Raw genomic sequence first — 20,763 nt, 5'->3', positions numbered from 1 at the left:
TTTTCTTATGTTTGAATAATTATTCAATACCACTGCTTCTCAAGAATCCTAATCCTCTTGTAATATTTATCACACCAATACCAAAAATCTTCTGTAGGTATGTTGGTTCAAGTTTGTCAATCAAAAAATGGATACGCGTCTCAATAGTTAAGTCTGACAATGTACTCCTCCTCTGTGGCAGCCCTATTCTTATTTTATTAAGGCATAAATCTGTTCCAGGGCACAGTCTGTCACTCTAAAGAAGGTGACATTTGGCGCGCCGTCACTTGCTGTCTAGCACTTTATAAATATTGGTTATTTCCATAGATCAGCAGCCATCTTGGAAGATGAAGCACTTGCTGCTGCCTCCCTGTCATAAATACATGCCGTGGGGATCATGGGTGGTAGCCACTCTATTTTTAACGGAATCCTCTTTAGTGCAGGCACTGCATTCTACCTGTGAGTAGCATTGCTTTACGAATGCTTGTTTCATCCTCTCTGCCGTTTTATTACTTGCCTGCACTTATCAGACACCTGTGTCTGTGTTCTGTGAATTGCCATGTTGCCCTCATTCCTAAAGTATGTTTCTTGAAGATGAAAATGTGAGGCTTTTGAGTAGAGTGACTTTGCACAGCATTGTTGGAGGTCATCATGGGGACGTTGCCCAGCAACGTGGAACTCTTCTTGTCTCCTGGCATTAAGCTGTAGAATTTTCAGTGCTGCTGGCAGTGTTCCATCACGACAAACTGCTCGAAAGGCTCCTGTTTTTTTTATCACCCTTCGTAATAAAGTAAAGGTTGCATCTTCGCCTGCAGTCACCGGCCAGGCTGTACCCACAGCTCTGGGAGAGGTGGCCGAAGCATAGTGCTTTCTGGGGCAGTGAATTGCGTCCTGCACTAGTCAGATTTGATGAGTGGCTTAACTGAAGCCAACATATCAATGCATGTTATTTGGCTTCTGAGTTTAAAATGGGCACACTGTATGAATGCGGAGGTGGATTGCTCCAGGAATTTACTAAATTACGAATCTCTCAAACCTGGGTTGCTCTTTTCACGTGTAGTTCATACTTCTTTAAAAAAAAGTACAGAATAACGCAAAGGTTACTTTAGTAAATGAATGAGTGAATTAAAGTTATGGTATATAGCACAACAGCTGCTTCCCGGGAAGCATCTCAAGAAACACTAAAGTCTTCAAATGTGCCTTGAAAATACTTTCCTTGTAGGCCAACATGGTTGTGCAAAGATTTTTAGAGGCTAGCTGCCAGCAAGAAGAACGATCTGCCCCCTGCTCTGGTTTTATGCACTTGAGGTATGCATAACAAGTTTGATTAGCAGCAGGAAGTGCCCTGGCTTGCAGGAAAATATTTTTTTACTTTTCTGAATATACCGAGGGCCATTATTGTAAAATGGACCGTGAGTAATCAGAAGTGCTTTGAATTTGACTCAACTTGATGGACAACCAATGCAGTTGTATCAGAACTTGCCAGATGGATTGCCTTTTAGGGATGTTTAACCCCTTCCATGCTGATGACGGCCCCCAGCCATCATGCATCACAGTGCTCGTGTGCTGATGACGGCTGGGGGCCCACTCTTCAGAAGTGCCGCACAGGCGCAGAATTGCGGCCTCGCACAAGGGGTTAAAAGAAGGCGGGCCGCTGCATTCTGAACTCAATGAAGCAGGTTTACCAGTTCCAGAGGGGCTCCAAGATGAAGTACATTGGCATAATCCATTCTAAATGTAATTAATGCATGCACAGTATCTTTTCGGTTAGCCAATGGGAGATATTTCAAGGTCATCCGTAAAGAAGTAAAAAGCAAATGGCTGTGACCTGCTCCTATGCTTTGAATGATTAGGCTGTATCCGAATTGAACCCCAAGAGCCTTAGCAACTGATGTAGGGGTGGAGGGCCATCTCCTGCTCCGTGGACCATAGTCTTGTGGTGTCTTAACAAGGAAGATGAGTTAAAGACTAAGATTTCTGATTTGTCCGAATTTAGCTTCAGACAACTACTATGCATCCAGTTAGCGACTGCAGAGAGGCATCCCTGGAAGTTATCGACTATGGTATCGTCAAGATGTTAGAATGCCAGTATAAGCTGTGTCATCTGCATAAGAAATTATGTTATAGCATAAAAACTGATTAGACTTTACACGACACACAAACTAAAGAAGACAACAAAATTCTAAAGTGCACTTTGTACACCTTTAGAAAAACACTGGAAACTGAGAAAAGTAGAAGAACCCGCTCTGTAAAAGTGTGCTTGGATATGTAGAGATAGCAGGGTTAATAAAATAATGAATTTGAAATGTTTATTAACTTATTACCTTATATTTTAACAAAGTCGATATGAAAAATGAATGATGAAACTCAGCATTTTTATTGTTTTCATTGTAATGCACCATAACAAAATGAAAAGCAACGGAAAAGACGTGTGCAATGTGATATATGAGTGAAACTTTCAGTATAAGTGCTTGACATTATTAGGTTCTTATATTTTGTAAAACAATTTTATTTGAATGATTTTTGGCAATAATTTACATGTAGGTACTTTTGAAAATTTTGGTAGTAGGCCATGATCGGAGTTGAGCATTTTTGTGTAATAATCACTGGTATCTACAAATATTTTCATATATGATCTATTTGATTGATTTCCTTATGCTTGAACTTAATTATGAGTTTATTTGACTAAATAGGAAATGCTGACTTTAAAAATGTGTTGAATTGCCTTCTCCTTAGGCTGCATTATTTCATAGCCTGGTGTAATGGACTTTTCTTACGGTTCCTCAAATGTTGCTTTATCTGTTCTGTTTATGCAACATTGTTTAATCAACAAGACACTTTTCTAGTATTTGTGTGTGAATTGGCGGGAATGTGAACTTTCGACTTAATACTTGCTGAGCAACAAAGTAGTAAGATCTTAGTCAACTAACACGTGAGGACGGAATGGACAGCAGTTTCTCATGAGCAGCATGGGAAAATATTTTGGAGTATCAGTTTGTACCTGGTGAACGGAAGAATGATCACAAGACTGTCAGACCATTGTATAGTGATAACTGATGTCACAGATGGGTGATTTGGAGTATAAAAAGTGACTTTCCTAGGAGGAAAGAGCGTCTTTGCCCTTTCATTTTTCTCCCTACTCCTTGTTGACTGCCTGCCTGCTGGACTATCTTTACATGCCCCTTGCCTTCTTTTTCCCTTTGCTGTTGAACTTGCCTGCTGGGCTATTTGGAGCTGTCTGGTGAGAGACCAGACTTGAACTTACCTAAATATTGCTCCACTCCCTTTGCCCATGCCCTTGGACTTTTCCTTAGTGGACTTTACCTTGATCCCTTTGCCTGTGCTAAAGGAACTCTTTTAACCAACCTCCTGCCCTTGTTGGTAGAAGGAAACCCCATCCTTAACCATCCACCTTATAGATTCATTTATTTAGTAATAGATCTATTTTCACTAAATGTTTGGTTTTACTCTACGAGCTGTAAGACTCATGGCAGAGTTCGTTAAAATGTTTACTTATGCATTGATTTTGTATCTTTAATACAATAACAATTATCTACATTTGGCTGGGTCTTTTATTATGTTGTAATGTTTTCTCGGCAGAAACTGTGCTTAAAACTATGTAATTTCTAATTGCATGATAAAGAGAGTCGTAGATTATTTTCAGAACATCATATTCTTTTGCTCTGGTTCTGTGTAGCCACAGTAGAGCTCCTGGTCTGTGTACTTCCAGTTAGATTGTATTTCTTCAGAAAGTTGGGACTTCCAATTTCAATATTGTATTTCTATATTATGGTTCTGAGAGTAGTGTATTTGAACATGGTTTCTGATTTTTAAGTTGGCTACCAATTATTGGTCCTCATTTGGTGGCCAACAGTTGGACACCTTGTTTTCTCACCCCTCACTATGACGAACAAAAGGCCCAATGGAGGACCAATGTATAGAAACTGAATGACGTCACTAAAACGATTGTACGGGCCCTGTAGCGAAGAACTGTAAGTGAATAAAGCTTCTGCTGCATCAATGTTAAAGACCCAGCTTTGGAAAATAGAGACTAGTGGGGCCATATACATGTTGAACAAAGTTGACCTTAATGCTGATCCCCACAGTGCATCTCTCTAAACCGTGAGGTGAAGAAAAATGATAGAAAAACTGCCTGATGCCTGTCTGAAAGATAAGATCTAAACCAGTTTCAGGCTTTGTCTACTAGCCTTGCCTTTTTCAGTCTCTGCAGGAATATTTAGTGGGACACCCTATCAAATGTAGTGGACAAATCTAATAAAGTGGCTATCAATTTACTTCAACATCAAAATAACATCTGATATACTCGGTGACCTCAAAGTCGGATTGAGACGAGTGAAGAATGTTACTCCTTTCAATACACCTGGTTATCTGGACATTTACCAGAGTTTACAGCATTTTCCCCAACGTACGAAATAGGGAGATAGGCCTATAATAATTCAGGATCAAAGGGCCAGCGTTGGTGTTGATAAGAACCATGCCGCATAGTTTACCTCTTACTTATACTTTTTTTTAAGGGGTGCCGTATTGCCAAAACCTTGCAACAAGGTTGAAATGAAGGAGTCAACAGCTTCATCTATTTCCTCAGTCAAATTTCGATAAGGCGATCAGGGATAGCTTGCCATGACTTGGAAACTCCCACTGACTTAGCTGTGTCAGTCTGACCTACAGTACAAGAAGCATGAAAGGGTGCTAAAAAATGATCCATCCAGACTGATTGGAGAGGTTGTCCTGTGACAGGAGAAAGATGGTTAAAAAAAATCAGATCAAGAGTATGACCTTCTTTGTGCGTTTGGGCCTTTGACTATGTGTTTTAAATTTAAGCCTGCCAGAGCTTCCATTAACAGCTCAGCCAATCTACAGTTAGGGTCCTCATGTGCATATTAAAATTCCCCGATGTTGTAAATTGTGAGTATTGTAAAAAAAAAAAGGAGCAATCACATTTGCAAATAATTCAGTGAACTTTGGAGACTGTTTAGGGGTGAGGTAGATTTAACTGCCTTTGAAAGAGAAGTGGTCTAGTATTTTAAGGGAAAATACAAACCTTTTAGCCAATTCCAGGCCTTCAAACTTTGTGGTGGAGCATGCATTGGAAGGTGGATACAATCCTGGGCCTGCAACACTGCTCTGCTACAGCACTTGAGTGAGGTAAGGCTGAGGCAGTGGCGCTAAGACAGGAAGACGTCGGAGTGCTGCTCAGGGTTCCCATAGCAGCTTTGTGGAATATCCCGCTGCAAGATCTGCAGAAGTTCAAAAACGCCCTCTCAGCCTTGCTAGGGCCCCTCATAACATAGTTGGAACTCAACATCATGCACTGGCCCTCATATGACCCCCCGTTTTTTGTCTCCCCTGACATGTATCCCCCTTCCTTTCCTCCATCAGTAGTCATACTCATGAAAACATCAAGGGGGAGGTGGGATGCCGCACAGATAATATCTACATTGGTGTACAGATATGGACATGAGAGAGACACCAGGGTAGAAGAGAACATTAGCTGGGTGACATGGATGTATAGCATAAGATTTCCACTGATCTGAAGTTTAAAAATGTTTCTGCACTCATCTTATGAACCGTCTACTCCTGCCATAATACTGATATTGTCATTTCTGTATAGAATCTGTCAATTATTTTGTATGAAGCAATATTTAGTATTGTGTACCATGATGTAAAAATTGGTTTAGAAAAAAAAGTGGTGGAGCACAGAAAATTTGACTAATGAATTATGGCAATCCCGCCACCAAGCCCTCCTACCTGGCAATCCAGTTGGGAGTTAGAGTAGCTGTCATGGCCGGAATTGGCATTGAGCCAAGTTTGTGTTAGAAATGCTAAATCCCAAATAATATTGTTTTACGTGCCCCAGATCTGCATTTTACGTTTGTGTAAAGATCTAATGTTAAATAGCAGGCTTTTAACTCAAATCCACCATGGTTAGGCTCCCTATCAAATAACTTGGGCACATCATGCCAGATTCCCTTCGAACTAACCAACAAAGGAAGGCCTAACCTATGTTGCAGTTGGAAGTTACACTTGGTCCATTGCTGAATCACACCAATCTCAAGGGCAATAAGCAATACATTAACACAGCTAGGTGGGCAAAGGGCCATCAGGGATTCCTTACCGTAAATTATCTTTCGTGGCTTGGCTGGTGGACAAGGGGCAGCATGCCTGGTGCTGGTTTCCTTCAGTTGCTGAGGGTTGATCTACTAAAGGGCTCCACAGTTTGAGGTACTGATCATTAGGAGAAGAAAAAGGAAAATAACCGAAACCTTTGTATTCTGTCTAGACTTGTTATTTTGTTTTATTTTTTTTAAAACATTTCAGCAACCGGTTTTTAAATCCCTACATCGCCACAATTTGGTGAAAGGGGAGGGGCTGTAAGCAGGGCTTTAAGTGGACCGGGTCTCACCGGTGCTGAGCACTGATTTTTTTTAAAGAGGGCCTCGGAACGAGTCGTTTTCTCTCTGGATTTCCCTTCTCTTTTTGAAACTCAGGAGCAGCAACATTGTTGTGGTGTCACTAGGGCTTTAAGTGGCAGCGTTTTTAATCTTCTATACAAGCCATATTTGCTGCTTATTTATTTTATGCAACTAACTACCATTGACAAAGCCAATAGTCCTTGCTTGTTGTAGGTATGATGTTACTGGTTCTTTCATGTATCTGGATGCAATGACAGAGACAGCAAAATACAAGTCGGGCACACTATGCTAAGCACAGATTTGTAGTTTACCTGTTTTTAAGCCATGCCCTTAATTACATTGGCCACGCCCCTTTGAGAGACCCTCCACTTGAAGCCCTGGCTTTAAGCCGTAGACAATAGTACTGTTTAATTGTCAGCCTTTGCTAAGTTAGCGCCCTGGGCAGAGATACATTTGGCACCCTTGCTGATGGTAGTGAATTAAATGAGGAAGCAGAGGGCCCCTTTTGTGTTCAATTGTCTGTACCTGGATGAGCAGGCACTGGCCCTGAACACCAACATCCCCGGACCACTCCCAGCTCACCTAAATCACCCATAGCCTCGCGCAGTTGATGGTTTTATTGATGTGTGCCAGCAGGGGTCAAAGGTTGAAAGGAGGGCAAGGAAGGGGCCAAAGGGCTGTGAAAACCATCACCCGCCATATGATAATGAAGGACTAAAACTCCTGTAAACTTGAAAATCATACAGAAACGAACAGGACAAGGACAAGGCTTGAGCAAGATGAAGGGTGCTGCACATGGCATAAATTTACTGCGCCCCTCAGAAGATTGGCGGCCTGGGCCCAGCTCGCCCATGCTAAAGTCCGGCCTTGGTCGAATCTGCATATTTCACAATTGGTGAGCCGGAGGAGCGAGGCACCGTTTACAAAGTGAAAAGAACATTTTCATTTAGAATAAGCCTGCATGTGTTAGGTAATACGTATTACGGTGATTTTGCGCCACCTAGCGATGCGATGGTATTACGTTATCTGTGATTAGGGTCGACCTGTTGTGGCCGTTACTTTGTGGGCCTTGTATCAATCAATTGGTATACATTTTTCAGAATGTCCTCTAATTGCATGGACTTGCGGTAGTGTTTGCAGTGTAAAGGACCGGAATGGTGGGAGCAAAGAATGATGTCAGATGTGCTTTGAAGGATGCTGCGAATTTACACAGAACATTCAGTACTGTCTGCTCTCTGAGCGTGCACGTTACTGATCGTCTATTCTTTATTGGACACCAGGGTGTGCCATGTGTTTTTTTTTTTTAAATTCAACCCACCAAGATAAATGTGTCTTCTCTAATCTAGAAAAGAAATGACAGTAGTCCCCCCAATTGATTTGCTGTATGGTGTTTTATATAACATTTGAGTTGAATCACAAAGCTGAAAGAGTGTTAACCGTGACCAGTGTAAAATTAGTCGGTAGCCTTGCTTGCTTTCTAAAGCTTTCATTACCTTCCCGGCACAGACTCTTGTTTTAGGTATACACGAGTTCTGCCTCACGCTGAAGTTATGTCCCACTTGTTTAGGGAGATGCCGTTTTTTGATGTAGAAAGTTTGATGTACCTATTTTTGGTATTTGTATATAGAGGACCGAGCTATCTCTCTTACCTGCTTTCCCTCTTTGTTGTGTGGTGATAATGGCATAGTAAGCCATTAATAACTTCTGTTCAAGAGTACAATGACTTGATGATACTAGTAAATTAGTACTCCATTTTAGAGATTTTTAGGCACAATGATGGGCATTGGTGTTTTATGGGATGTGTTCACTGGTGTCTTGGATCATCTGTGATGTTGTGGACCGTGCATTGGATATAAAGTATGGTTGCACAGCTGTACTTAAAAGACAGTTTCAGCGTTTCGTTTTTGAGTTTTTCTCTGTAACCTTTATAGCACTATTACTGGTGTTTTTCAAAGTGTTAGATTTGTTTCTTTTTATTTATGTTGATCATGTTTATTCCTTTGGCTCTTATCAAAGCTTCCACTCCTCTACCGTTCATCCACTGATTTATTGGGGTTTTATAGTGCTACCGCATGGCAGGTTATTATACATATACTAGAAAGGTAGGCCGGTTGTCAGTGTATCAAGGTGGTAAACAAGACTCTCAGCCTCGAGCTGTGAACTGTGTGCTCCACTTAAGCTATCCCAGTGATAATCTGCAGCTTTCACATGTAGGATGTATCTGGCCCACACAGTGTATGATCCAAAAGTTTCAGCGCCCCATTTATCACCTCCTTGTGTTTTTGTTCACCCTAAGTTGGCAGGGTATGCCCAGAGTGGGTCCCTTGTAAATGTAAATGTGTTTGTATTTTATATAGCGCCTTCTACCCAGAGGTCTCGTAGCGCTGTATTCATACCGCAGTGGAACCCTTCCTGGCTTTCCTGTGAGATGTCCACTCCTGGGCACCTCCAAGGTGAAGCCAGGTATCCAAGCGCTGCTTTGGCCGTTGTGGAGATTAAGCAAGCTATTGCACAGAGTCACAGAGTGAGACCCCTGATTAGACTAGGCACCGAGGCGAGAATTATCAGGTCCGGGGAGATTGTGTCCAAAAGCCGCCGAGGCGGGAATTGAACCCTGGTTCCGGGCCAGACCTCTGCATCAGTGTCTGCCGTTCTAACCATTGAGCCACGCTTCTCACTTTGCCATTGGATTCAAGCTAGCCTGGCTGATGAGGGGTGTTACCCCAAAACCGGCCCCATGATGCTTGTTTCCGGTCCAGGGAAGATCTGGCATGGCAGTTTGGGATGGACTGTTCAGGTGAGGCACAGGGTCAAGACTGATTTGCATATAGGTGGGTCTGAACTGGGGTGGCGAAGTGAGCTAAAGAACGATGATGGATTTAACCCAGTTCTGTGACAGGGGGTGAGTGTCAGAAAAGTTTCAGATCTCAGTCCATCATCTCCTTGTGTTTGCTTTATACTTCGCAAATGGCCATTATAGTGTCTGTATTTACTACATGAGCACGGTATGCACAGTTTATGGGTGCATACTAGTTAACCTAAGCATAGCCCATTGTATACTGCTGTTGCCTGCTATTGTTTTCAACGTGCTTGGTGCACAATATGCGTTACCTGTAACTTTCAGTCTCAATCACTGCGTCAGTGGCGTAATGTGACGGAGGGGGCCCACTGTAGCTCAGGGACTCTTGTTACGCCACTGGCTTGCAAAACCCAAAAGTCGGCCCCTCGGAATGTGCACCTCTTTACTGGAGGTGCTTTCTTTTTGCCTTTGGATGCGTTTGGATGTTGTGAAATAAAACGCCTGTTTGTACAAGGAATCCGGTGTGCGGCGCTCTTTTGTTTCTGGTGCAGGAGAAGTTGTGGATATCTCCAACAAAGAAGTGATTCAAACAGATCGATTCACCAAAGAACAAAAATATATTTCCACTAAAACGTTTCAGCTTCTGCCTTCCTCATCATGAGTGAAGATTTCATTTGGAATGTGGAATCAATGCAGTCCTGAGAGTTCTTGAAATGTGCAGTAATCTGGTTGCATTGTCAGTAATGTTCAGTCCATCTGGATGCAGTGATTTTCAACAGTACATCCAGAAGTTTTCTCTGGAGTCCAGTAGTTCTTCCTTTAAGACATGTTCCACAGGGAAAATCTTCAAATCTGATAGTAAATGATCCACACGATTAAAATGATTGGCTACAGGCTGGTCAATTTTCTTATTAATAATTGCCGATTCGTGGTTCCTGAATCCTGTACAGAGGTCATTCACTGTTTGGCTTACTTATAGTTTTTTACAGCTTTGCCGTTGGTACTGAATCACATAAATAATGCATGTTGAGCGACTTGGAAGATGCTGCCTTATTGCATAGGTCCTTTTTGTAACAGAACTAGTTACTGATGATGTTTGTAAAAAGGTATTCACATGTGATGCACCTTCTAGAGTCACAGCAATGAACCCCTGCATTTCCAAATGTAATCTTCACTCATGATGCTTTTTGAAAATGTGCCGGTGTCATCTGTGCAGCCACTGAGCAAACCATCTTTTAATACCTGAGGAAGGCGGAAGCTGAAACGTTGTGGTGGAAATATAATTTTGTTCTTTGGTAAATCTATCAGTTTGAGTTACTTCTTTCTTGGATATTTATTTCTTTGTGACTCATTGTATCCTTTGGGATCCAGATTTTTGCCCTGGCTGGCTGTTTTCTTGCGATCCTTCATCTTCAAGTGTGTGTGTGTGTGTGTGTGTATGTGTGTATATATATTCTATATATTTTATCACCCATCAATCGGCTCAGCTGACCTGATTTGAAAACGGGGAAGTCTCCTGACCTCCATCAGTGAGCAAAAAGTTGATGATTCTAGTTAAGTTACTAAGTACTATATATTTAATGCAGTCCAAGTTGAGAAACTGTGGTCTATCTTCCGCCCACAGTTTGTCTTAGCATGTATCTACATTATGAGTAGGCCATTATTAGTTGAAGTGGGGCTTCAGCAATCTGTAGTCAGCTTAGTTTTGACGGTTTTCAGAAGGTCAGACCATATAGTTCCTTAGTTCTGAACAGTTCTATTCAGTCTAGCTAGTGATGCTTTGATCGCAAATTAGTGCCATGGCTTTATTAAAGTCCTCTAGCTGCCTAAATCTTCCCCATGACCCCTGTGCCTTACATTACTATATTTTGATATACAGACACAGATAACTTACATGAACATTGATTTTTTCTAACTGTTATGGGTAAAATGTTTTTCACTCTAGTCCTATTCTGTTATGCCTTGTGATTGATGCGGATGATGTCCATTTCAATCCTGCTTCAGTGGAGAACCAGCGCAACCACTTTAGGGGCTACTTTGTTTGTTTTAGCTCTATCTAAAATATTTTTACTTGGTTTTGTATCAACTAAAATACGTTGATGTGTTTCGTAAGGCGTTTGGTATGCAGCCAGTTCTAATATTTTGGGGTGGACCATGATCAGAGGCCTGGTAATACAGCTCCATGTTTGGGGAAGCACAGAGTTCGTTAGCATGGTATGTGCTACAGAATATATTGAGGGGCAAAAAGCATTTGAAAGGGCACCATCATTCATTACTTTACTGACCGGTGTGTCTCAGATATAGCTACAGGGTCCAGGCAATACGAATAAACATATGGATAGTTGCCAAAAAGCAGTACATCCACTTGATTCTCCATTGATTGGGATTTTTTTTTTTAAAACAATTGTTTTCTCAGGTTTTACTCTAAGTGACAGTGAATCTGTATATCACTCCTAGATATCTGGAGTAGGATATGCAAATGTTGAAATAATCAAGGTCATGAGCTCCTGTAAGTGGTGAATAATGTGGAGGATGGGGAATAGTCCTATGGCAGCCCATAATGGACTTCTCACTTTACCGAGCTAGTAGGTTCACATCCTGAGTTGGTCGTCTCTTCCAAGGAGCTAAGAGTGGGTCCACTCACCTGAGGTTTAGCGCATTCCAAAGAAACATGGGTATCTTATAAATTAGTTGCAATGCATGGCATCAAGTGGTCAGAGAGCTTCAACCTAGTTCATATGTCATCAGAGCTCCAGGTTTCTTCAGAGAACTGTTAGACTCTCTTGAGTGGCTGAAACATTAGTTTAAGCTTTTCACAACCCCAATTATTTAGGTAGTTTCGTCATAGCAATTCATTTTTGCTTAAAACGTATTTGGTACATATTATTTCAGTTGCATTTAAAGTCTTTATCCAGCGGTTATGCTGGCTACCAAAATTCATGTTACTATAGGAAAACACTGAGCATTTTCTATTGTAATTGCTGTGTCCCTGTCAGTATAGTGACTCATGGATTAGAGTGACATCATTGGGTTAAGACAATGATCCAATTATAGTGAATTAACAATACACCATGTTAGGGGGATGATACATTCTTGGAAAGAGAATAATCCTATTGAACTCTCTGGAAGCATGTCGTTTTTATGAGAGTGATTATCATTCAAACCAAGGTGACAACCTCCAAATGAACGCGAGTTGGAAGGTATGTTAACGATAAGCTTCTACAGTATCCCACATCCGGAAGCTTATCTTTCTAATCCAACTTTAAAAAGCAGAATTGGATATGCATTTCCATGTTCTTAACGGACCTTTTAGGTCCTTCAAAAATAAGCAAAACACAGTCCGTACTTGAGTGAACAAGCCATTGGAACGACCTTTGCACGCCAGCAAGATGTAAGTTGTAGCATTTGATCACTGCAAATTTCATGACTAGTTACTACCAGGTGTATGGCAATAGAGTAAAGCTTTGACAAAGCGACATACTGTGACTTTTCCTACTTCAGAAGGCTCCTGGAGAGATTTGTCTGCAATGTTGACGACCACGTAGGTCTAAAATGTGTCCCAGGATGGTAAAAGCCAATAATTCCCTATCTTTGTCACTCTTTCTTCACACCATTACAAATATCTGTGAAATACACAGCTGTCAATATGGCCCACAGCTGATAAATATGGACATCAGTAGCCAAAGATTTTCCATTGGATATTTAATATGTGTATTTATTTATTCCATTTCTATAGCGCCTATGCCGTGAGGGCTTGTGGTGCTGTGATGACAGATGCCACCAGATCGCTGACGCGAGTCACGAGCAGCGTGTATGCCTAGTAAGAGCAATGCAAAAGCATGAAATCAGACTCTGCATCTTGTAAATACGTTCATCCACAATTAGAACTGTTTTAGTCATTAATTCATGTTGGCATTTTTATTTGTTTTTGTAGGGAGCGGGTGGTTTGGGTTGAAATGTTTTTTGGCAAAAAAAGTAATCACTCACATAAATAGATGATGGATAACTGCATTACATTCCTCAGGTCATGTACTGACAACACACGCTTCACATTTCAGCATTGATTACGGGCTGTATCTGTTCTGATTAGTGGAACATCAGTAGTATAGTCTTCACAGACATTGAGCAAAAAAATACTTTAGTTCATCATTCAGTGTAGGTTTCTTTTCTTCATTTAGGACATGACTTCCGAAACTATGCATGGACAACAGAATGTGCGCCTCCTTCCCACTTAGCAGTTCCCAGAAAGCAGGATTGCTTCCTTTGTTAGTTTCTACGGTAAATGCCTGCTATGTAAGCTGTTCATAAAGCCATTGCAGCGGTGAAGCTGCTGCAGCGGTCATTGTGACTCTAAAATCCTTTCATTGCAGGTTCCTGGCACAAAGCACTTATCTCAGAGGGGAAGGCTCACACTTTTCTTCCTCCTATATTCTGGGGAGAACGTATTGATCTTCTGGCTTAGCTATCCCAAAGACAGAGAGCATCTAGAAATGGCAAACTAAATTGGTGGCAGGCTTCCATAGCCCAATCTTCACCCTCACAATCGTCCTTTGAAGTTATGGTTAGCCCACAGTCCTGATAGACCATCCAACCTGAGAGCCAGCCCTTTACCAGTGATACCCCCATTGCTCCACACCAACAGCACTGAGATCACCTGTGCCTTCCTAGCCTGGCTTTCTGGGGTACTTCAACTGACCCCAGTGAGGCATTGCTGAATTAGAGGGTGGACTTCCAAGCTGAATAAGCTCGCCCAAATACAGTGGTGTGGCATCCTCCCAGAGTAGTGCTTTCCCCCAATCTTTATCCTGCAGGGAGCACTGTCCGATCCTTTGAACACCATCATATACTGTACCAACAAAACAACCAGGAAGCCAGAACAATGAGGTTTTCTCAAACGTAACACTTGACTAATAGGTTGATTAAATGTCTACTTATTTTCATTTATTTGGGATTTTTGTACATACAGCATCTCATTGTTTGAATTTGAGTAGGGAATTCCAAGTCGTTGGATGAGGAGGCTCACAGTAGTAGGGCGTGCGTCTTTACACCTGTCATGGTTTAGTGAAACGATGGTAAAATGTTGGTTGTGGTAGGCTCACTGGGAATTCTAAAATCTCCTTCTCACACCTGTACAGTATAAGACAATGCTAGACCTAAGTTCTGCACAATGCCCAATGAATCCAAAAATGATTGCAGAATACGTGACAAATGTGGTGATAGTTTGAACACAGTACCCAGCCAAAATTATGATCATATCACACCATACTGGAATTACAGGTTAATTGTTAATGCCTAATTTTGTGGTGATTGCTGATAATGCCTAATTAAGGCCTTGCAGACGGGTGATCACTTAAATATCCTAGCTTGACTGAGTCATTACTGCCCAATAGTGGCATGATTAAGAATGATTTCTTCCATAGTAATTCTTTTGAAGGAGAGAATATAACATACTGTCACAATACTACTGTGATATTTTACCAGGATTTTCAATTATATGTTTGCATTTAATATTAGGCAAAATGTGGGGAGTGCATGTAAATCTAACTTACCACGATAGTGTGATATTTCTTGGTAAGTTGAGAAACTCTAAAATTTCAAGATGAAAAAAGATTCCTTGTTGTGGTTGTTCATTAATTTGAGACAACTAACATAATTATTTGGTGATTTCAACTTGTGTGAAGCATTACCTCTGCAGATCTCATAAGAAATTCTCACTAGACCATAACTACTCCACAGTGCTGTGCATGTACCCTCCCCGCAAAGATTTTCTGTACCTTGGTTAAACTAAAAAAAAAAGTATTTTGTGAGCGTAAGTTTACCATTGTTACTCACTTGAATAAATGTAGAAATACATACAGTATCGTGGAATATTCACAATTGCAAATTTAGGGCCGTGGTTTGGTTTCTTTGCTTACATGAGCGAACTTAACCTTTCAGAGCTAAATGAGCTCCTGTCAGGCAGGAGTATGTGTATTTCTAGGATGGTGCATTGTACGACTACCCATTTAATGGGGTAGAAAAGAAAAGTTTTCTCAGTAGAGAAGAATATATTGTCATAGATACGCAAAAAAAGTTTCATATGCAAATGCACACTTGCATGATACGTATGCATGCTAAAAAACTCGACTTAGTGAACATTTTGCATGCATCCATGTTATGTAGTGCTCAAGAAAATTTACAGCCTTCATAGGAGTCCTTTGGTAGTTCTGTGATCTTTTGTGAATCTCAAATTTCTGACTTTTTCATTTTGTCCATTGTGAATAGGCAGAATATGAATAATTATAGTGATGGGCAAGGTAACATACAAAACCCTATATCGTAGTAATACAGGTGGAAAAGATCCCTCATTATAAAAACGAGGCGTTAAGCTTGGCAAATGCAATTCCCTCTGTTTTCAAGACCGCTAGATAGCCACATCTGTTACTGGTTGAAACGCCTTTTCAGAACATAGCAGTTCTCCTCGCCCTGTGTTTCATAGGCGGTCTACTTTTCAGAAATGTCTAGAGCTGCTAAATGCCTTTGGATGCAGGGTTATCTCCTTTGTGTGAAACTGATCATCTTTTTGATGTTAAATGAAATTACTTTGAAATTTCAAATGGCACTCTTTTAGAGAACTTGTTAGAAATGTAAGATTATGACATTGTGATTAGCTATGCATTTCTGGTGATTTTTCCATTGTGTTATGTGTATATGATCAGCATTTTGTATCCTAAGGCGATGAATGTAAGTGGCCCTTTGTTTGATCTATAGACCCACCCCCACATCTAAGATACAGAACTCTTTACTGCCGGACCTTCGCCTAATTTCCTCAATCTCCATCTTCACAAGAGAAGCCAAATCTACTGACTAAGTTCTTACCCTAAGTCAATATATCGATGACATTTAACAGATACAGATATCAAACTCTTATGTAGACTGTCCTTCCTAGTACTGTATTTATTCTAATCCAACCTCTGTTCTCCTATTTTTAATGGATGATCTGTTCGGCTTTCACGCATATATTTGCCTGTTGATCAGACCAATTGCTAATCGTGTTCTCTCCATGTAAAGCGCTCCAATACCCTCGAGGGTCACGATCGCGCTTTGCAAAACTTTCTAAATAAAAAAGTAGTGTCTGATTTTCAGACTTCTCTGTTGAAAAGTTCTCAGCTCTAGTGGATGTAAAGTTACTAACTTGCTGCTTGTAAAATTTGAGTAACCAAACTTGTACTGTAAATTCATTGTGGTTATAATCTTTATATGTTTTGTCCTAGGATTACATGAACCTTTACTTTAACTGTACTGTTTATTCCACAGAAGGGTAGGAATGTAGGCTGTTTTCTGGCATGAAGTGAAGGATTTTGTGATTTTGGACTGCTCTGTGGCTACAAGGCTTATATGTAGGAAATTCTTTGCAATCCTCGCATCGGACCCCCTCTCAGTTATTTTACAAGATGTATGTTTTAGAAATGTATGGTACTGCTGGACTGGATTGTCTTACAATATAAGTAAAAACTCCCTCAAAAGCAGATTTTGTTAACCATGTTACGGTTTTTCACAGTGCGCTGTGGCAGATCCAGATTTTATTTTGTAAGATTATGAAAAGGTAAAACATTAACTCTTTCCACGTTATTGCTTGCTTTTTGTAGAGGTTTTATAGATTATTTATGCAATAAAAAATGCAATACCGTTACTGTCTTAGCTTTGATTGTCTAGCGTGACGAGTAGTCCTCGTTTTAGCAAGTTAGGCATGTGAACATACAGAATGGTCCACTAAAAGTGTTGCTTGACTTTAAAAAAATAACTAAAAAAAAATCTTAAATCAATGGATCACAAGTAGTCCTCAGAAGATCAGTGGAAATTGCTTGATTTTATATACCTAAAAGTTTCAGAAATGTAGAAATGTTTTCATCATCATAAAATTAGTATATATTTATGGGATACAATTAAAGGCAAACTATTTTAGAAATTCAGTCCTCTTATTTTGAATACTATAAAATTTGCCAAAAATATTTTGAAGTGGCTTGGACTGTGTTAACCCTCTTTAGGAAAGTAAGAGGACCATGTGTCCTCCTGAAAAACCTCTTTGAGCAACCTGGGGGATGGGTACTCTTTGAATGCTATTGTAATACAGTGAATATATAGATTTCCATTATTTATTAGGAACGTAGGCCTAATTATCTGGTCTCAAGAGCTCAGACTCTGTTTAGAGATCTGGTAGATGGACCTACTGTATTCTGGTTATTCTGAAGTCCTGGAGTTGCACGGTCATAAACAACCGTACTAGCCTACAGTTTGGTGATTCATTTTGGCAAAGTTTTGGCATGTTCTTAAAATTGAAGGAAACCTAAAGGTAGTAGCAGTACATAAGTGGAGAGGTAGAAATAAGCTTGTACATCTTCGTAGAAAAGGTCTAGAAATGACCACTCTAATTACAGGATGATTACTTTTCTTGACAATGAGCAGAAGCTGTTTGCAAAGGTATAGCATAGGTGCTTAACAATGTTATAATACTATAAACGTTTTACGTAGTGTACAAAAAGAATTTAGAGCCTTGTTGTGCACAGTGGGTAACATAATGGTTGCATGCTGTTTACCTAAGACCGCTATCCACTAGACAATAACATTTACTACTTTGTGGTATTTTGTCACACCATTTAACTGTATCAGGTGAGAGAATTTGTGTGCTGAACATCATACACTAGGCAGTGATGAGTCTTTTGAACCTAATCTATGCTTTCCATGGCAACACGTGACAAAAAGTCTGTATAGGCAGAGATTGACCAATTACAGATATAACCCCAATAGTCTGAAAAAAGGCATTGTACATGCAGCAGCCCTCTTCAGTTTACATGCGGTGGACTGTAGAGATCAGGGAAGAACTTTCCATCAAAATTGTGAGGTTATGACCTCTCTCTATATATATATATGTATGCAGATAATAGAGCCCTTTAAAAAAAATGTAATCAGCCTCTCCCCCCTCCACCCCCCTTTTGTAGGCCTGAATCCGCTATAGATTAAATTCAGTTTACTATTTGAACTCCAATATGAATACAAATAAAATCCTACGGTTTAGTTGGAAAAAGTTTACCTGCATATGGTACTTTAATGATGTTAAGATTAAACAAGTCAAAGCTCACAACTATGTGGGTATATCCCTGTTGTCCACAATATTGTTGGGCCTTCATGCCTTTTGGGGTTGTATATGCTAGTTTCTGCCCAGACACGGGTGGAAAGAAAAGACAGGAGGATGGTTTTTAAAATGGTTAAGCTGCTATTGATTGATGGGTATGTATTCAACCAAGGTATAATGTTCTCCTGTTTACATGTTGAAAATTGAATAGTGAATGATTGAACAAGCGAGGGTCACAACTTGAAGCTATTTTTTCAAAAGCAGAGGTCGGTCTGAAATTATTTTAGCCTTAAACTTTACAATTATAAGCACTACAAGTTGAAGTGAGAATGATATATGCGGTAGGTCTATATATGCAAGTGTTAGATTGAACTAGTTAGAAAGTAAGAGGCCTAGACAGCTATTAAATGTGAGAAAATCTATGGCTCAGTCATTTTTCAGATTTGAGCTAACTGGAATGAGGGCTAATGTCTCTGTAGCCAAAGTTTAATGACTCTTGCAAATGCAAAACGACCCATTCTATGCTAGAACCACAAAAAGCTTTTGGTGTAAGTATTTCTCATGCAGGACTATTGCTCAAGTGTGGTACTGAAAATTCAACCATAATTTGACAGCATAAGAATGGTGCTTTAGCCTACATGTATTTGCGCTCAAAGGCTTAAAATAGCTGTCCCTTTTGGCTAACAGTTACCATGATCTAAAACTCTAGCATTACTTAGCATGACCGCTAACTCATGCTGTGGGACTAGCAGTCATGAGATTTTGGTTTGGACATCTCTCAATGTTAGCCTTGACTGCGTGGTTAAAATAAGAGTCTGAACAATTGCAGTTGTCTTGTGTAAAAAAAAAAAAAAAAAAAAAAAAAAAAGAGCAGATATTCTTCTGTCTATGTTATGGATTTTGATTTAGATCTGTGCAAGTTTTACTTAATGAAGTGGATTCAAGACATTTGCAATACGATAGTAGCACTCACATATTTTAATGCTTGATAACAGGCGTTGTGTTGTGGGTAATTTTTTAGTAAGGCAAAAAAACTTTAGACTTTACCTGATGGGATTCAGTTAATACGCAACTAGGCTGTAGTTGGTCACAAACACTTTTCTGTTCAAAGGGTGCAAAGACCACTTTGCCGACACTCCGTTTTAGATCTAGTTTAACAAATGTACGTTGTAGTATTACCTTGAAGTTCCACAAGCATTCACATTTTTGTGAAATAATAGAGATTGCTATAATTAATAATTTATACCTGTTTAGGTTTTGCCTATAGCACACATACTTTGTTAGCAAAAGCTATTGTAAAAAAAAAAAGCTTAAAAGGGAATTTGAGCCCACTGATTACCATTAGCCTGCTCTCACGTCACTCTCATTTCCTGGTTTGCTATTAGTCTGTGCCTTCTCCCTGCCTCTGGCTTCCCCTGGGCTTTAGTCTTCATCCCTTCGTCTCTGCTGTGGTCATGGATCAAGTACTGCTTTCTATGGCCAGAGTCTTTCCACTGGCCACATGCTCCTTAAGGTACTTTTAAAAAATAATGTATTTGCTTTTCACACCCACGTTATTCTTTTTAACCCACTCGCCCCGTCGCCATTGTTTTCCACTCTCCTCCCTCTTGTTACTTTAAAAAAAAAAAATATATATTTTTTTTTTGCAGGTTCATAGCACAAATTCAACTTGAAGGTATTAAAGCGCTTTACATGAACACCATTGATTTTTAGTTTTTTTGGACCCTGGGAGTATGAGTGATTTGCCCAGTATCACAGGATGTTAATTCAATGCAGACCCGAAACTTGATTCCCCAGTTCATCAGGCAGCAGTTCTGACAGTAATGCCACATCCTCTTTAAAAAAACATGAACAAAGCCAAATAGCTCCCACAGAGCTATATGGCTTTCTTAATGTTTGTTAAAGATGTCACACAGGGACACAAGCTACTGTTAAACAAAAAAGGCTCTATGACGCGGTCAACCCATTCCACGCAATAGCACATTATTTTTAGTTACTTTGAGTCCTGTCTGTGCAGCAGCTTTAAAAAACACTGTCAACTCCTGTAGATTTTGCATAGTTGAAACTTATTGTCTTTGCCAATGTATGTTACTTCCTAGTGGTTAACTACATTTTAGATTCTAAGGGCTTAACATGAGTAGTGGCATTTGTATGTTATTCACTGAACTACGTGTTGTTAGATTTATACTTTTTAAATCTTGGAATTAAAAATCGCTGCGCTATATGTTGTTCCATGTATGATACTTGCTGTATTGGGTTGCAACCAGTACCAAATTGGTGCTGGTGGTTACTGGATCTTAGCTCTTATTTTGAGGGAATTTTATTCATTACTAGACATTGACCCAACATAAGAGATGAAAGAGGAGGATGAATAAGATCGGGGGGGGGAGGTTTAGTGAAAAAGGGTGAAAGGGAGAATGTAGAAATAAGAGTCAGGA

General features: G+C 40.1%; 1 protein-coding gene across 7 annotated transcripts in view; it reads left to right on the top strand.

The window, feature by feature from the left end:
• SSBP2 (single stranded DNA binding protein 2) overlaps positions 1–20,763 on the top strand; it is an 836,850-nt gene that overhangs the window by 644,891 nt on the left and 171,196 nt on the right. For 3 of the 7 annotated variants that reach the window (XM_086960844.1, XM_086960842.1, XM_086960843.1), the window contains exon 6: positions 12,950–13,033. The exons of the other annotated variants lie outside the window; for them this stretch is intronic. In XM_086960844.1, coding sequence (XP_086816970.1) covers positions 12,950–13,033 — 84 coding nt within the window. The remainder of the gene's footprint in view (positions 1–12,949; positions 13,034–20,763) is intronic. 7 annotated transcript variants of the gene reach the window in all.

The sequence above is a fragment of the Lissotriton vulgaris genome, chromosome 3_1 (assembly GCF_964263255.1).
Source record: "Lissotriton vulgaris chromosome 3_1, aLisVul1.2, whole genome shotgun sequence".
NCBI lineage: Eukaryota > Metazoa > Chordata > Amphibia > Caudata > Salamandridae > Lissotriton > Lissotriton vulgaris.
The sequence above is the reverse complement of the archived record's forward strand: the minus strand, read 5'-3'. Positions and strand labels throughout refer to the sequence as shown.